This window comes from Tenrec ecaudatus, chromosome 12 (assembly GCF_050624435.1).
Source record: "Tenrec ecaudatus isolate mTenEca1 chromosome 12, mTenEca1.hap1, whole genome shotgun sequence".
Taxonomy (NCBI): domain Eukaryota; kingdom Metazoa; phylum Chordata; class Mammalia; order Afrosoricida; family Tenrecidae; genus Tenrec; species Tenrec ecaudatus.
This window is the reverse complement of record NC_134541.1, coordinates 52,140,559-52,157,019: the sequence shown is the minus strand read 5'-3', so window position 1 is coordinate 52,157,019 and position 16,461 is coordinate 52,140,559. Positions and strand designations below refer to the sequence as shown.

At 36.3% G+C, this 16,461-nt stretch overlaps 1 protein-coding gene across 1 annotated transcript in view; it reads left to right on the top strand.

Annotated features, from left to right (window-relative positions):
• RALGAPA2 (Ral GTPase activating protein catalytic subunit alpha 2) overlaps positions 1-16,461 on the top strand; it is a 415,476-nt gene that overhangs the window by 148,108 nt on the left and 250,907 nt on the right. The window contains exon 16 of the mRNA XM_075564042.1: positions 5,851-6,015. Coding sequence (XP_075420157.1) covers positions 5,851-6,015 — 165 coding nt within the window. The remainder of the gene's footprint in view (positions 1-5,850; positions 6,016-16,461) is intronic.

Genomic DNA, 16,461 nt, shown 5'->3' with positions numbered 1-16,461 from the left:
TGCTGAGAATGTGGCAAGAAAGAAAGAAGAGATTGAAGAGGAGAAAAGAAAAGAAGGAAAAGTGAAAGAAGAAGAAAATAAAAAATCAAAGTAAAAGGAGATAAAAAGAGAACCATTTGTAGCCCTGCCTCACGCAGTGTGCAGCACTGTCACAGGGCACTGGCTGGAGCTCTCCCCGCTGGGTGGGTGGAGTTGCCCTAGCCAGAGGGAGGGGGACTGGAACCCAGCATTGGCATGTGTTAGAAAAGAGAATGAGAGGAGACAGGTTGAGAACCGCTGCCCCAGGGGTCACTAGGAGTCAGCATTGACTTGATGGCAGGGAGTTTTGTTTCGTTTACTGTATGGATGGATCGAGGGCATCCAACCCCACTCGACCTGTTCCACTTTTTTCCATTGGTGCTTTAGGCATAATACCTTCCTCATAGGCATAGCAGACCTTGGAGCTCCGGAATGGGGCAAACTCATCCTGATTGTAATGGTTACAGATTGCCAAGTCTAGATAGTCTAGATACCCATGAGACCAAAGAAGTCCATGTGACACCTCTTTTAGTAGATTTTCTTTGGGGGGTGGGGTATAGGTTTTTTTGTATCTTTGGTAAGGTGTATGCCTAAATATTTTATCTTTGCGGTGGCTGTTGTCAATTATTGTTTCCCTGATTTTAGAGTTCTCATTGTGTAAAGGAAACCAAGTTATTTTTTTAATATCTTGATCTTGTAGCCTGCCTCTTTGCTGAATGTTTCTAATTAATTTCAGTAATGTTCTTCCTGAGACTTTAGAGTGGCCCATGTATATGATCATGTCATCTGTAAGGAGAAGTAGTTCTCCTTTTCTTTGCCCATCTGGGTGCTGTTCGTTTCCCTTGCTTGCCTTTTTGCTCTAGCTAAGATTTCAAGTACAATATTGAATAGGAGCTGTGGGAAAGAGTACCCTTGTCTGGTTTCCATTTACAATGGGACCTAGTAAGATTGACGTTGGCCATTTTCTTTATATGTATACCCTTTATTATAGAAGAATTTACCTTCTACTACTATTTGTTAAATTTATTTTTGCTAGAATGGGTTTGGATTTTGTCCAATGCCTATTTGCAATGATTAATAGAATTATGTGGTCTTTTCCTTAGTTTTATTTATATGGTGGATTACATTGATTGCTTTTCCAAAGTTGAGTCAACTTCTCATGTTTATCATGGCCATGATGCATTTTTTTGTAATGTTGACATATACTAGTTAGGATGTTGTAGAGATTTTTTTGAATGTATGTTCCTGATAGGTAATGTCTTTTTATTTTTTTAAGTGATTTCTTTGCCTGGTTTGTGTATCAGTAGTATACATAAAATGAATTCAGGAGTATTCCAATTTTTTTCTATACTGTAGAATAGCTTACATAGAATTGGTGTTAGCTCTTTGGTAGAATTCTCCAGTGAGACTTCCAGGCCTGCACTTTCTTTTGTTGGGAGTTTTTGAATGACCTGACCAATTTCTTATTTTTTATAGGTTTTTTTAAGGCTTTCTATACCCGTGTGTTTAGTGTGTTTCAAGAAATTCAGCTATTTTTCCTAGGTTTCCAAAGTTGTTGGAGTACAGTTCTTCTTAGAATTGTGTCATTGCCCCCTTTATTTCAGTTAGTTGTGTTGTGATTTTGCCCATTTAGTTTCTTATTTGTGTTATTTGAATCTTTTCCTTTTTCTTAATTGTGTTCCTTGGTGGCTTTTCAATTTTACTAATCTTTTTTTCCATACAGTTAGTTGGTTTTTAAAAAATCATTTTATTAGTGGCTCATACAATTTTAATAATCTTTTTAAAGAACCAACTTCTAGTTTGTTGATTCTTTCTGTTGTTTTACTGTCTTTGATATCATTTATTTTGGTTCCAGTCTTTATTATTTCTTCTGGTGACTGTATGCTTATTTTTCTCTTCTTTTTATAGTTTTTGGAGATGTTGGGTTAATTTATTGATTCTGATTCTTGTTTTATTTTATGTGAGGATAGGGGCTTGCTATAATTCTGGTCACCAGAAGGCTGTGACAAAGAGGAGCAGGGGTGGGGCTAGGGTTTCTGGTCTTCATTCACCAGTGTGGGTACATGTGTGGCCTTAGATGAGCAGATCTGATTATCAGGTTGTCTTGATTGAAGCGAAGCTTTCATAAGTTTAATGTGGCCAGACTGTATCAGGCCAGCTGACAATTCACCATTCTGTTTATCTCTTTGTTTGCTGGTTTTGTTCAGGTTTTTTTTTTTCTTCTCAGTACTGCATCATTATCATCTGTATCTGTTTCATTCGTTCTCTCTATTCTTAGTTGTAGTGGGTCTCGGTGGCCTGTCAATTTACTCTACCATCTTGCTTATAATCTGGAGTAGTTAATTTTCACTCCCACTTTTTCTTTAAAGATTTTGAGATAGCAAATAAAAATTCATATAATGCAATAGTAAAGAAAAGGTAAAATTCAGGGAGGAAGATTTCAAATTTGATTAAAATCCCAAAATTTATGCCTGACAGCATCATATACTTGCTGGGGAAATGGGGCATGTTGAATTGAATTTTGATCTTCACAGGGTTTTACATCAATTAGAATCACAGAGTACATAAGGAAAGTTAATCCACATGCTTATCTTAGTTCTAAGACTGAGGAAGCATTTCTTTTGAAAAGCTTTATAAAAGGGTCATTGTTTGCTATTTTAACCTACAACCTCAACAGTAGTTATATTGTAGATTGTATCAGTTAGTTTTGCTGTGTGACAAATTCGTTCTTTAGTCAGTGGGTGTGGAATAAGAGAGACCATTGCTGATATCAGATGGATCTTGACTCAAAGAAGAGAATGCCAGAATGATTTTTCCTTGTTTTTTTGTTATTGACTTTGACTGTGTAGATCATAATAGACTCTGGATAGTCTTGAGAAAAATAGGAATTCCAGAATACTGCATTGTGCTATGTGAGGTATTTCACATAGGTAAAAGGCAGTTGTTCGAACAGAGCAAAGGAATATGGCATGGTTTAAAATCAGGAAAGGTATGTATCAGTGTGGTATCCTGTCACCATACTTATTCAATTTATGTGTGAGAAAATAATCAGAGAAGCTGGATTATATGAAGAAGACCGTGACATTAAGATTGGAGGAAGGCTTAGTAACTACTCCTGTGCGGTTTGTAAATGGCACAACCTTGCTTTCTGAAATTGCCGAGGACTTGAAACATTTGCTGGTGAAAAGCAATGATTTCAGCTTTCAGTATAGACTGTTAGTCAATGTAAAGAAGACTAAAATTCTCATAACTTGACCAATAGGTAACATCCTAAATGAAGAAAAGATTGAAGTTGTCAAAGATTTCGTCTTGCTTGGCTCCCCAGTTAATGCTTATGGAGGCAGTAGTCAAGAGATCAAAAGAGTGTTGAACATCAGTAGGTACAAGACCCTTTTCTAGTCTGGGAAAGTAATGTTGCTTTGAGGACTAAGGTGCGCAACAAGCTATGGTGTTTTCCATTGCCTCATATGCATGGTAACGGTGTGCATTGCATAAGGAAGACCGTAGAAGAATCGATGCATTTGAATTGCCGTGCTGGAGAAGAACACTGAAAGTACCATGGAAAGAGGACAAACTGATCTGTTTCATCAGAATGCTCCTTAGAGGTAAAGGTGGCAAGACTTCTGCCTACACACTTTGACACAGTGCCAGAAGAAACCAGTTCCTGGAAAAGGACATCATGCTCGTGAATGGTAGGGCAGCATAAAGAGGAAGGTCTTCAACGGGTTGAATCGACGCAGTGGCTGTAGCAATGGGCTCAGACATAGGAAACATGGTGAGCATGGCACGGGACTGGGTAGTGTGTGCTGGTCAGGACTCACTACATGGCATCTAACACCAACAACACAGCCATTGGCTTAAAATAACCACCATTAGCACCCAGGGTATCAAACCGATTTGGCCTCCTGACCCCTTTTCAAGAAAACAGCAACAACAAAATTCCTCAGCACCACTCTGCTGGCAGGCTAAAAAACAAACTGTACTCCAGCCCAATATGTCGGAAGAGTATAGGTATCTGTGATTGTAGCCTTCTTCCCCGGGGTGGCGTTACCTACTTGGGGACACTGATTGAGATCTTGATTGTATGAGTTGGCAATTTCAGTTGAGCTCTGCCAAGGAGTTCTTCTGCCTCCCTGTCTGGATTCTCTCATGTTTATAGGTTATGAAATGGTTGGCTTGGCAGCTCTGCTCCTGCGGGTTGGCTGGCAGCTGGCGGCCATTGGAAGTCCCAGGACCACATGTCTTTCGTCATCATTTAGGCTAGCTCCATCTGGTTCATATAATGGCCTCGGGTTTCCGGAAGAGAGCAGCCCCACATTTTACATTGTCTCTCAAGTCTCTGAGATTAGGTTTGCTACCAATGTCAGTCATGGGAGGAAGCTCAGAGTCAGTGTGGGACAGAGCTAACAGAGAATATAGACAGAGTGAGCTGTGAACACACTACAATGATTAATTAGTTATCTAGTTATGTAATTACTGTGACTGAATCTTGTAAAGTGTTCATTGCAGTGTGAGAATAGCTTGCAGGTAATACCAGGTAGTAAAAGTAAAGATAATAAACCCCAAAAAGGTACTTACATATGTGTTGTTCTAATGGAACAATTTAATTCCAGTTTGGATTTAGACGGTCAGTTATTACAGTGATTTAAAAATAGTTTTAGCAGCAGATTCTCTTCCATCCACCATGACCCATTTGAGTAAGTGTATAAGCCCTTTCTTGCCAATATATTCACACTGGAGATTTTGGAAGGGATGAAGGGATGGAGGAGCAAGTGCTTGATCCTCTGGAAATCCACGTCATCTCTCAGCAGCCCTTGGCCTCCTGCACCTACGCGAGGCATTAGAAGATTAACATACGTCCATCTAGGAACTTGGTTCACCAAGACTTTGGCTCTCAGCCCCCAAAAGTCTACCCTACAAAAGGATGCTTTCAGAGTACAGAGAAAGAAATTCTTCTCTTCCGCTCTATGACCACAGATTCATAAGAAGAGATAAACTTTGCTTTACAAAAGCAAATACAACTTCACAAGCACTATTTTCAGTATGACACAGAAAATTTTAAATTATTTATTTATAATTACAATTATCAAATAACAATTACAAGTGCTCCTGATTTACCATATTGCTTTATTCAGAACTGTTCTTTAAGTCTTCCTTACAGAATAACTTGCCTTTTCTAAGTACCAGACTGGTGCAAACAAAATGACAGAGAGGCTTAGGTGTGAAAACAAGTCATAGATGACAGCAACTGGCAACATCAGGAACCTCTACCTCCTTTTACATTTATTTTGGATCATTGACTGTTATTTAAATCTTGACCAGTCTGAAAAGAAGAAAAAGAAATTGAATCTCAGAGTTACAGTTTTAAAAATTGGTTTAGATCTTTGATAAAGTAGGATTTTGAAGACTTTCATTTTCCTTGCTCAGTTGATTGACTCAACATTCAAATTTATAGGCATAAATTTCACTAAGGGATTTGTGGGATGGAGAGATTGGTGTGTCATGATGAAGGACCTATCTGCCATCAGTATCTGAATTTTTGGTTTTAACATAGTTATTTTCCAAATGTCCCAGGGATGTGTTTATACTGAGAAAGGCTTATTAACAATATTCATGTTGACATTAAATGAGTACTATAAAGAATGTGAAAATTTTCAGGAAACTACAGAAAAATTTGTTGGCAGCAGGAACTTTGTAACACAGGAAATTAGGACTTACTTGGTAACAAGTTAATCTCCTGGTTTTATGCAACTGTATAAATATCATTTACTGAGCAACACAGGCTACAGAAAGAATAGTAATGAAGCCTTTATCTTTCTTATCTTTAATCAGGCTGTGTTCTAGATTCTCAGAAAGGAATTGCTGTGGGGCGATCCTTTTCTCTCACCTGGCGGAGCCACCCAGATGCAGCCGAGCCAATGAGATTTAGGAGTGCGACTACATCTGGAGCACCGGGGGTGGAGAAAGCAAGAAACATTGTTCGCCAAAAAGCAACTGGTAAATATTTGTCTGAGTATTTCTCACAGTTGTGCTTGCTATCTGAAACTGATTTACCAAAGATTAAGTGTTTAGATTTTAAAAATCCACTCAACTTAAATCTTAGGCCTTTTTTAAAAAAATGAATTGTATCTGTATCTTTTCAATTTTTTGTTCACATTACTTTTCAAAAGCAATTTTTAGTATTTATTTATAAGTCTTCCATTTAGATAATTACTTGAAATGTTAATATTATCAAAGGTAAGGGAAATATAGGTTTTGTGTCTACCTGGAAGAAAATAGATCTTAAAGATCAATAAACAGTGGGAGTTTTTAGTCATTATTAAACTATTACTCTTAATAGAGTGACAAATTGACAAAGAAAAAGAAAGCTATACGCTGAATAGTTTTTAGGATTGAAGAGACATTTAAACTTTTTGCTTCAGAAAATTGAGCTTTTTATGTCTGTGGATGCTGTTTTTCCAATACAATATAATAAATAATTTGACAGAGGACTCTAAATTAATTAGATTGCTCTTCTGTGCTATGCAAAGGAAAATAGATATCTTTAAAAAGTAAGCTTATATTGAGTCTTTAAGAAAAAATAAAGCCGCTCCTCAAACATTGAAACTGTAACTTAGATTTAAGATAAATTAATCTCAGCCTTCTTGTATTTAATTACTAATATAATGCAATTGTAGTTGATATTCAGCATGTTGACTTCTGGAAAATATATGATTCCCCAGTCATAAAACAAACATGCATGTAAGCTCAGTATGCTATGGTGCTTATTAAAGGTTTAGTCCAGATGACTCAAAATTCCATTTGAGTTTTTATGAAAATATATCTTAGCTATAACTGCCCAAACTTTCTCTGTCCTTCACAACCCTTATGTCACAATTATAAGAAAAATGGTCATTTGAAACACTAAATTTTTAAAATTCTCACGACATTTTAATGAGAAGCAAATTATTGCATGTTGCTTATTTTATGTTACTACTTGCCAGGACATCGCCTTAGAAATGCTTGCATCTCACAATCTCACTCATCAGGTATTTTAAACTAACAGACAGCACTCACAAGAACCATTATGTTTTAGGAAATATTCTGAAAAGTCACAGTATTTCAAAAACAAGTACTTTCATATAGCCATGTAAATGTAACTGTAGAATGGGTCACAGATACAAACCTGATCTTTGTAGGAGTTATAAATTTAGCAACAGTAACAATAACAAAAATCAACTTGGAATCATAAACTCTGAAAGATGCTGAAGCTACTTACAGCTACTGAGATGGACAAAACTATTCCCTGTATATTTTACACACACACGCATAAACACCCGGATACATATGAGGAGGTATCCCCCCCCCCCCGCAAAATGGAGTATTTTTGCCCAACAAAATTTCAATTTTTTTAATAAAACCACCTTATCACCTTCAAAGTACTTTCCATTACACTTAATTCATTGGTCAAATCTGAGATTCCATTCCTGAGAACATTTTTCACTCATCTGTTTGGATGGCTGACAGCACCTCCCTCAGATATTTTTTTCAACTATTCTACTTCATCAAATCACTGTCCTTTCATGTCCCTCTTCATTCGTGGAAACAAAAAGAAGTTACAAGGTGTGACGTCAGGTAAATAAGGAGTGTGGGGCAAGAGAGATATGCTGTTTATTGCCCACAACTGGCACACTGAGATGACTGCATGAGCGGGTGCATTGTTGTGGGAAAACCAGTCCCCTGTCTGCCACAATGCAGGCCTTTTTAAAATCACATGCTGTTGAAGCAATCTTTTCAGAACCTCTAAATAGAAAGCTTAATTAACAGTCTGACCTGGTGGAACGAACTCCAAATACACTATTTCCTTCACCTCAAAAAACAAATGGACATCTTCTAGATCTTACATTTCACTTGAGGAGTTTTTTGGGGCCAAGGTGATAATGACGTCTTCCAGTGTCTTGATTGATGTTTACTTTCTGGGTTGTAAGAATAGCATCATGTCTCATCACTAGTAATGACCTTGGGAAAAAGTCTGGGTCACTTCAGAGCTGTTCTTTGAAAGGAAGGCATGTTTCCACTCTACACTGGACTTTTTCCTGGCCTGTCATAACCAGAGGCACAAACTTCGCAGCAACCTTATTCCAAAATGTTCCATTAAAGTTTGATGAACTGAGAGCCAAGATAGTCCAGATAACTTCCTCATCTCTTCACTCTTCCATTGGCCATCATATGCCTTTGAGGACAAGTGCACACATTTTGTTGACATTTTTGTCTGTTTGGAAAGTTGATGGATGGCCAGACCTAGATGTGTCATCAATCGATATTTCACTTTTTTGAAATGAGAAAGCCACTGGTACACTTGAGATTTTCCTATAATGTTGACCTTGTAAGCTGTGTTCAACATCATAACAGTTTCTGAGGCATATTTCCAAGCAGGAAACAAAATTTCCCAGCCACAGGTTGTTCTTTTAAATCAGCCATCACAAAAAATGAAATTTGAGCAGACTGCTTTTATGAAAAAATTCACTGTGACCAGAAAGAACCTTCCCAGGCAACACTACTGGGTATGCTAATTCAGAGTGAGTTGCTTGATGCTCAACTAGTGGGAATAATGCATACAATGAAATTTCTGCCCAGAGAAGCTTTTTTTCCATTTTCTGGGGGGTACCCTAATACACACATATACATGTAGATGAATTTCTTAGTTTTAATATTTTTATGATATGTGCAAATTGTGATCTTAATGCCATTGGGTCAATTCTGACTCATAGTGATTTTTGAAAATTTTGTTATTATGATATATATAAAATTAATTTACATAATACCAAATTTAATGATTTCATTCATTCTTTTTTAATCCTTTATTCCTGTCCTTTTTTCGTTAAAAAGGCCCAGAATATTTTATGTTAGAGTTTTAATGATATAGAGACCACCTTTTTGTGATAAAAGAGGTATCATAAAGTGAGCTTTTGTTTTAGCAAAAAAACCCCACAAACATTTATTATGGGAGACCTAATTGAAAATATTATTTTTCCTTATAATTTCAATAAGAGCACAATTTAAGATTACTATATTATGATTTGCCTAATAGGTTGCAATTAGAGAAACCTTAAGTGAGGGCAAGAGAGAATTATAAGACTCCAATAAAGAATAGTGAAAAGACAAAGAATGCATTCTTTAAGAATTAGTTAACTTTGAATTTTCTGATATGTGAATTACATACAATAAAACTGTTGTGAAGGAAAAAAATCAGCAGTACTCTGCTGAACACAAAGTATATATACACACAGATCAGTAAACTTTGTCTCTGAATATGACTTGCACTAAAATGTTTGATGTTTAAAATGATAGTTTAATTAAATCAAAACTGAATTAACACATAAGATTTTTATCCCACCTTTTAGTATTTTTTAAATTTCTAGTGATTTTGAAATTTCACAATCATATGAAAAATTTCCAAGCAACAATGTAGTGAAAAGTCCCCTGATTATAGTGAAAGATAAGCATATTTTCTGGCAATTTAGAGTAAGTTTGACATTTGTATGTAAATAGGACACATATGTAAATAATACCATAGTCACATTGCATCTTGTCATTTTAATGAGAAAGGATAGTAAAAAGTTTATTTTTTACTTTTTGCATGTCTACTGCCATTTGTAGTTCTGCTTCACTCATGTTAAATGAAGTTACATAAAAGTAATAAAACAGAAAGTCTTTATAGTCATGTTATAATAATAAAACTGATCATCATGCAGAGAGGTGTATAGATATCAGACATAATTTCCTGTGTCCATCTATTTTCTCAAATGTTCTTCAATTGTGTATGGAAAACTAGTGCATAATAAAAGGTAATATTTGGGTTTTGGGGGGGGTTAATGTGCCTTAAATATGGAGTGTGATGTAAAAGGATAAGTTAATAGAGATTTTTACATTTTTAACCAGGTTAATCTTAATGATCAATTTGAATTGTAAGTGGTATTGAGTTTTTAGAATATTTAATTTGTTAAAGGACTTGTTTTTTTAATACAGTCAGCTCTCAGTAAAATCAGTTTTATGAATTACTTGCTATTTAAACAAACATTTTAATCACAAACTGGATTTTTTTTCTCCCTCACCATTTGGTGTTTGTTCTTATGAATAAAATCTGATTGTAGTGTCTGTCCAAATAAACAACCCAAATGTGAATCTGACACACAGAGGAAAAAATGGAAAGCATTTCAAAATCACTTGTGAATTGTTTTCTAATTCCTGTGGATTGCCCTTCTCCTGGGTTATGAGAGTGGCTGAAAGTTGACTGTATTTAGGTAACTCCAGTTAAATATGATGCTTGCTACTGGCTTCTTTTAAAGTTTAAAGTGATTTTCTTTAAATATTTAAAGAGATCCCAGGGGGGAAAAAGAAAGAAATATAAAGTCCTGATATTCTTCTGACATAATTGTTACTTTATCTTTCCTGGAAGCTAAACGAAGTCAATCTATCGGCAACTGTGTTCACCTTTCTGAGGCTTTGCCTGCCACTAAAAGTGTCCCGCTCTTCCACACCATGAGCGTTCTCTTACCTGGTCTCTCTTACTCTTCTTGCTCCCACAGCCTTTCAGGTACTGTAATGCTGTCATTTCCTGTGTCCATCAGTGTCTGTGGGCCTCTTCCGCTTGCCCTTGAGCCTAGCTCCCATTGTTCTCACCCCACATCTCACACGCGTGCCTGGCATTGCACTTTCCATTCGTTTTTAATGATATCGATAATTATTTTTATATAGACTGGTGTTTAGTGGACATTAGATAATTTTAAGGAATTCTGTAACTTCACAGGTCTCTACATTCATAATCAAAATAACTCTTCTTAAGTAATTTATCTAAAAGCCCTTGTGAATTACTTATGGATTGCTAATTTCCAAAACAAAAAAGCAAAACTTTAGTTCTGGCCTTAAGCAACTGACATTAATTTAGTCACTATGTGACTTACACGCAGTGTGTTTTATGGTGTAAGATATTTTTCATGTTACAGCAACAAAATTATTTTGGTCAAGTCACCTCAGCAAAAGGATTTAGTTACTCTCCAGGAAATAATCTCACTGCCACCGACTTGATTCTGACTCAAGAGTGAGGAGCTCTGGTGGTGTGCAGGTTACAACCTTGAGGTCAGCAGTTGGAAATCACCAACTGCTCCTCTCGGAAAGAAGAGGCAATTACGGTCGTGCAAACCCACAGGGGAGCTGAACTGACTGGAGGGAAGTGAAAGGCAGTGAACAATTAGGTCTGTATTCCATTATTGATCCTGGTGATGCTACTGGGTAAGCATTGGACTGCCAACTGCAAGTTCAGCAGTTGAAGCCCATCAGCTACTCTGCTGGAGAAAGATGAAGCTATTTGCTTCTATAAAAATTTATCATCTTGGAAATCAGAATCAAATTGATGGCATCAGGTGTGATTTGGTTTTTTTAGGAACCCCTCTCACAGAAAGTATGGCCAAATTTGGCCAAATTAAGTCCAGGTGTGAGTGTTTGGCTGTCTGGTCTCAGATCTATAGCCCTGGGTTAGAATCCACTTGATGGCAGTGGGTTTGGCTTTAGGTTTTTAAGGGCAATGAAGACTCTATGCAGTGCTGGGATTCAAGTAATTTAACAACTGATTCAGTGGCCTAATGACAGTATGAAGTATAAAAATTTATATACTCCAAGGTGCTTCATGTAGTCATGCACTGACTACTTAAATAAGAACAATAAAAGAGGTACACAAAACTTGTTTATAAGGATTTTAAAATATTAATAAAAAATATTAAATAATACCTCACCCAAACCAATCAAACTGTTATTTAAGACATTTCCATACAGCTTCTTGATTGGCATCCTTTCTTGCAATATTCTTTGCTTTTATCTGAGCGTCATTGGTTGTGTAATTTGTCCTTCATCAATTTTTCACTCTAAGAGTAGGATCCCATTCCTTTAGAGGTAGGCCAGTTAGACAGTAATCGGAATGTTTGATACATTAGAAACAGGTGACTTCTCTTCTCTGAACATATGATGCTCATCTTTGAAAACCCCTTTCCACTTCTGCCAAACTTACAGCAATTGTTCTGACAAGATTTGTAGCTGAAACAAGTAACAGCCTGTAGCACTAGTTATTTGGTCCTTTTTTCTTTGTGCTCTGTGTTTGTTTACTGAAGTAACAACCACAGGGAAATAAAATGTAGTCTTTAATCACAAGAATAACAAGGTTTATAAAATGAATAAAATATTAAAAGCCTAGTTCTCTCTAACTTTTTATACCTATACACAGTATGGATATTACTATGGGTGCTTAAAATATGCTATTGCACATATGAATATTAAAAAAGAGTATGGTATATAAATTTGTGATGTCCACATTAGGCAGCTGCCCAACTGCTTACCTTATTGATAACCTTGGCTACAAGTGCCATTTTAGCAACCAGTTTAACGAACTTAACAAAAAAATTAGTTCTCAGTTCTGCCAAACCTATGCAAACTGGCCGAACTCCACCACTGACTCTACAGTAGAATAATCAGCTTTTGTGCAGGAGACCTGATTTGATTCTTAGCCAATGCACTTTAAAGGCAGTGACTATTTGTCTGTCAGTGGAGGCTTCTGTATTGCTCTGGAGGCTGAACAGATTTCATCAGTGTCCAGATTAGAACACATTAGGAAGCAAGGCCTTGTGATCTACTTCTAAAAAAAAAAATCTGCCAATAAAAACCCAGTGGATCATAATGATTCAATCTCGTTGCTATGGTTCAGGAATGTTCTTGACAGCAGCTAACAAAAATAATAAAAAGTGAACTCAGTTTATGAAAGAAGAAAATATTTCTATGTTATTTTTTATTTTCAGAAGTTTGTCTTTATGGATTGTTAATATTGGAGGTAGACTAATGATAAAGCACTTGATTATTACCTGAAAGGTTGAGCCACCCACCTAGAAGCCAAGCCTGGTGATCTGTTTTCAAAACAGCACGATCGTGAAAACAGTAAGGAGTGGTTCTACTCTGTGCAAATAAAGTTTATGAATTAAAATTGACTAGATGACACATAACAAAGAAAAAAAATATACTTTATTGTGTAGTTTCTAGAATAAGAGGTAAGGAATTACTTTTACCAAGACTGAAGAGGACAGCATTTCTTTGCTTAATGCTCTTACATAAATGATGTGCACATGCATATAATCCCCAGGATGAATGTAATATTTGGGTAATGATCTGGTAATATTTCCTAGAAATTTTTTGTCTTAAGTCACTACTGAACATAAAAACTAATAAGGGTAATACACGGAAAACAGTCTGCTAGTCAATTAAATAACTAAAATGTAAAATATTTTGTGCTCATCTGGGTAAACTAGGGAAACAAATCGACAGAAACTTATATGTATAAGAGAGAGTTTTATATAAAGGGTAAGTGTACATTCAGAAAGCATCCCAACCCAGTGTTGTCCAAGCCCATAAGTCCAACATTAACCCATATGCCCAACACCAATCCACAAAGTCCTGCTCCATCTCACAATACACACACAATTACTCCGACTGCAGGAGGAAAGCCGAGTCAGTGAACATGTAAACATCTCAGCATTGCAGGTATCTCCACACGGGTGCTCCAGCAACCAGGGCTGCATCAGGGTAGGTCCATGCGGCTTCTCCTTGGGGATGTCTTGCAGGAAGCAAGCCTTGCCAGCTGAAGCAGGGAACTGGCTAAGGCAGCTGCACCCTGGTCCGACCATCAGAAAGTAAGAGACCCAAGAACTTGAAAGGCGAGGCTCATGGAGCCAATTATCTCTCCGCCCTTCAATTAATCCCACACGTATTATTGGCCAGGTTGGCACAACAAACCTTATCTATCTCTTATTTAAATTAATTTTGCCCTCTATTTGATTGATAGTTACCTAAAAGGATTTTTTTAATGAAAAGTTTTTGGATTTCACTTTTTCCCCACCCCATATTGTTTTGTTTAGGTTTTTAAAATTAGTTTGCCCAGAATATATTCTCATAAGAAATCTCTATTTGATTTTAATCTTACTTTGGAAAAAAATTTTTCTCATTCAGTATTACATTTCCTTTTACTCTGATATTCAATTGCTTATTTAATGATGATTGTTCATTTTGTTTTCATTTCCTTTTATGATTTAACTTTATATTGTGAATTAAAAAAAGATTTACAGTTCATGCTCATTTTGTCTCTTCTCGTTGGTTGTAATCCCCACATTGTAACATCACTTACCTCACTTCCCTGTTTCCTGTTCCTTTCCTCCTCCTTGCCTGACCCTTCTGAATTTAGTCATTGGAAAAATGCTGCCTTTTTTAAAATCTCAAATTGTCCTGTTCCTATTCTGTATGATTGTTCAGCTCACCAAAAGCATCATTTCTAGCATAAGCCGTCGAGATGAGTGACGGTATACACGGAATAGCTTGTTCTGTCCCTTGGGCTGTTCTTTATGCGGCAGTGGAATTTTTGGAAGGTTCATGAAGTGGATTTTGTTTTTGGAAGAGGCACAACCATAGCGCGGCTTCTGGAGATAGGAGTAGCTGCATAAATATGTAAGTGGAGTGTAGATCTAGAATTTTTAGTAGTTTCCTTTTTCTTTTCTGAGAATGATTTCAGCCATTTTGCAGTTTTAGCTGCTTTTGTGTGTGTGTTTTATTTTAATCAATCTGTAGCATTTATAGGTCATGAATATTTCTTTTGTTTGTGTGTTTGTTTTTTATTAGTATTTCCTCTAGAAAATTATAAGAGTGGTTTTTAGAATACTGAAAATCTTTCTGTATTTTAAATATGATTTAATGGAACCTAATTGAAAGCATCATTGAACTGCTTCTGCATTGATCCTTGGGCTGCCTGAACATTCCTGTTGATCAACAAGGACGTGTGGGCTGACACTTTAGGAAAGTTGGGAATTGTATGACCTTGACAAAACCAAGATGCTGGGTTGATATACATCTCCTATGCTTTTTTTTTCTTTCAGTTTACAAACCTCTTTTATTGAAGTTTTTATGCTCAAATGGTTTTATGAATCTTTATAGGTTCCTTTTCATTTTAACAACTTCAAATTTTCCTATATTTATGTTTTCAAATTCCAGGTATTAATAGATATTTTCAGGGTTTCTTTTCATTTCATTTTAAGTCATGCCCCATCAGTAAATGAAGGCCTTGAAGTCTTTACTCCACCTGCATCCTTACGATTGACTCTACTTTGAGAAGGCAGCTCTCCTTGGTCATCTTGTGAGTGCCTCTGAACCAAGGAGCTCCTCTCTGGTACTGTGTCTCTCAATGTGCTGCTGCTGTTCATGCGGTCTTCAGTATCTCACAATGTTTCGCTTTTCAGAGGCGAATTCCTTTGAAGTGGACAGCCCATTCTTTCGGTTTAGTCTCTTTTTAATCTGGAAGTTTTGCTGAAATGTGTTCACTCTGGGTGGCCCTGCTGGTACTTGAAATACCAGTGACACAGCTTCCAGAATCACAGCCACACATAAGCCACCACAGGACAACACACTGACAGAAAAGTGGTGGATGGGTTTGTTAGCCATTTGAATATCATGTTTTGGTGAACTGTTCATTTCTTTTGCCCATTTTTAATTGAATTTTTAATTTTGTTTGTTTTTCTTATCATTAGTCCCTTGTCTGTTGTGTTATTGCTATTTTTTTTCCTCCAATCCATATGCTTTTTAGTCTTTTAATGAAGTCTTTCAATGCACCTAAGTGTCCCAGTAGGTCCCAGTCATCTATTTTGTATTTTACTGTGTGTGTTCTTATGCTTTTTAGGGTTAAGTTGATATAATGCATAATACTTGAGAATTAGGAAACTACTATTAATTTTGCTAATAAAGCCTTGTATTGGAGTCAAATGGAATCCAGCATTCTGATTACTAAAGGATGATTCCTATTTTTAAAATAAGGTTAATTTGCTTAGTAAGATTAATTAATAAAGCCTTATATTAAAGAGTGAATGAGTTTGCTTTCCAAATATATGTGTTGACTATATCGAGATTTCTGAAGAATTTATCCATTTACTGTATTTTCACACAAAAAATACGATGTTATTTTGCGCCCCTCCCCATACGCATATACATACCGTTTCCTACAAGGTGTTTTTGTAAATGTGCTATGCTAGTTTTTTTAACAGTGTTGTGTAGAAAAATTAGCATGCCGTGCTTCTGGAATACCTAGCAGGGGCAAGGGAGAGCGTTATTATTGGTTTAAAATATAGTAATGTTGACTCTTTTGTCAGTGGGAAAAATATGAAATTACTTGACCTTTTTGGTGTTTTGTTTGGAGCATACGAAAGCAGTGGCTTAGTAATGGCATTGTGTAACTTATACTACTATTCGGTCAGAAATCTAATGCTTTCAGTTTGGACTTTTTAGAATTAGATAGGCCATACGAAACTGTATAATTTGGTGAATTTGACATAGAATTTAACTCTAGAAGTCATACAACTAGTAATATGCCAATTAGAACAAAGAAAG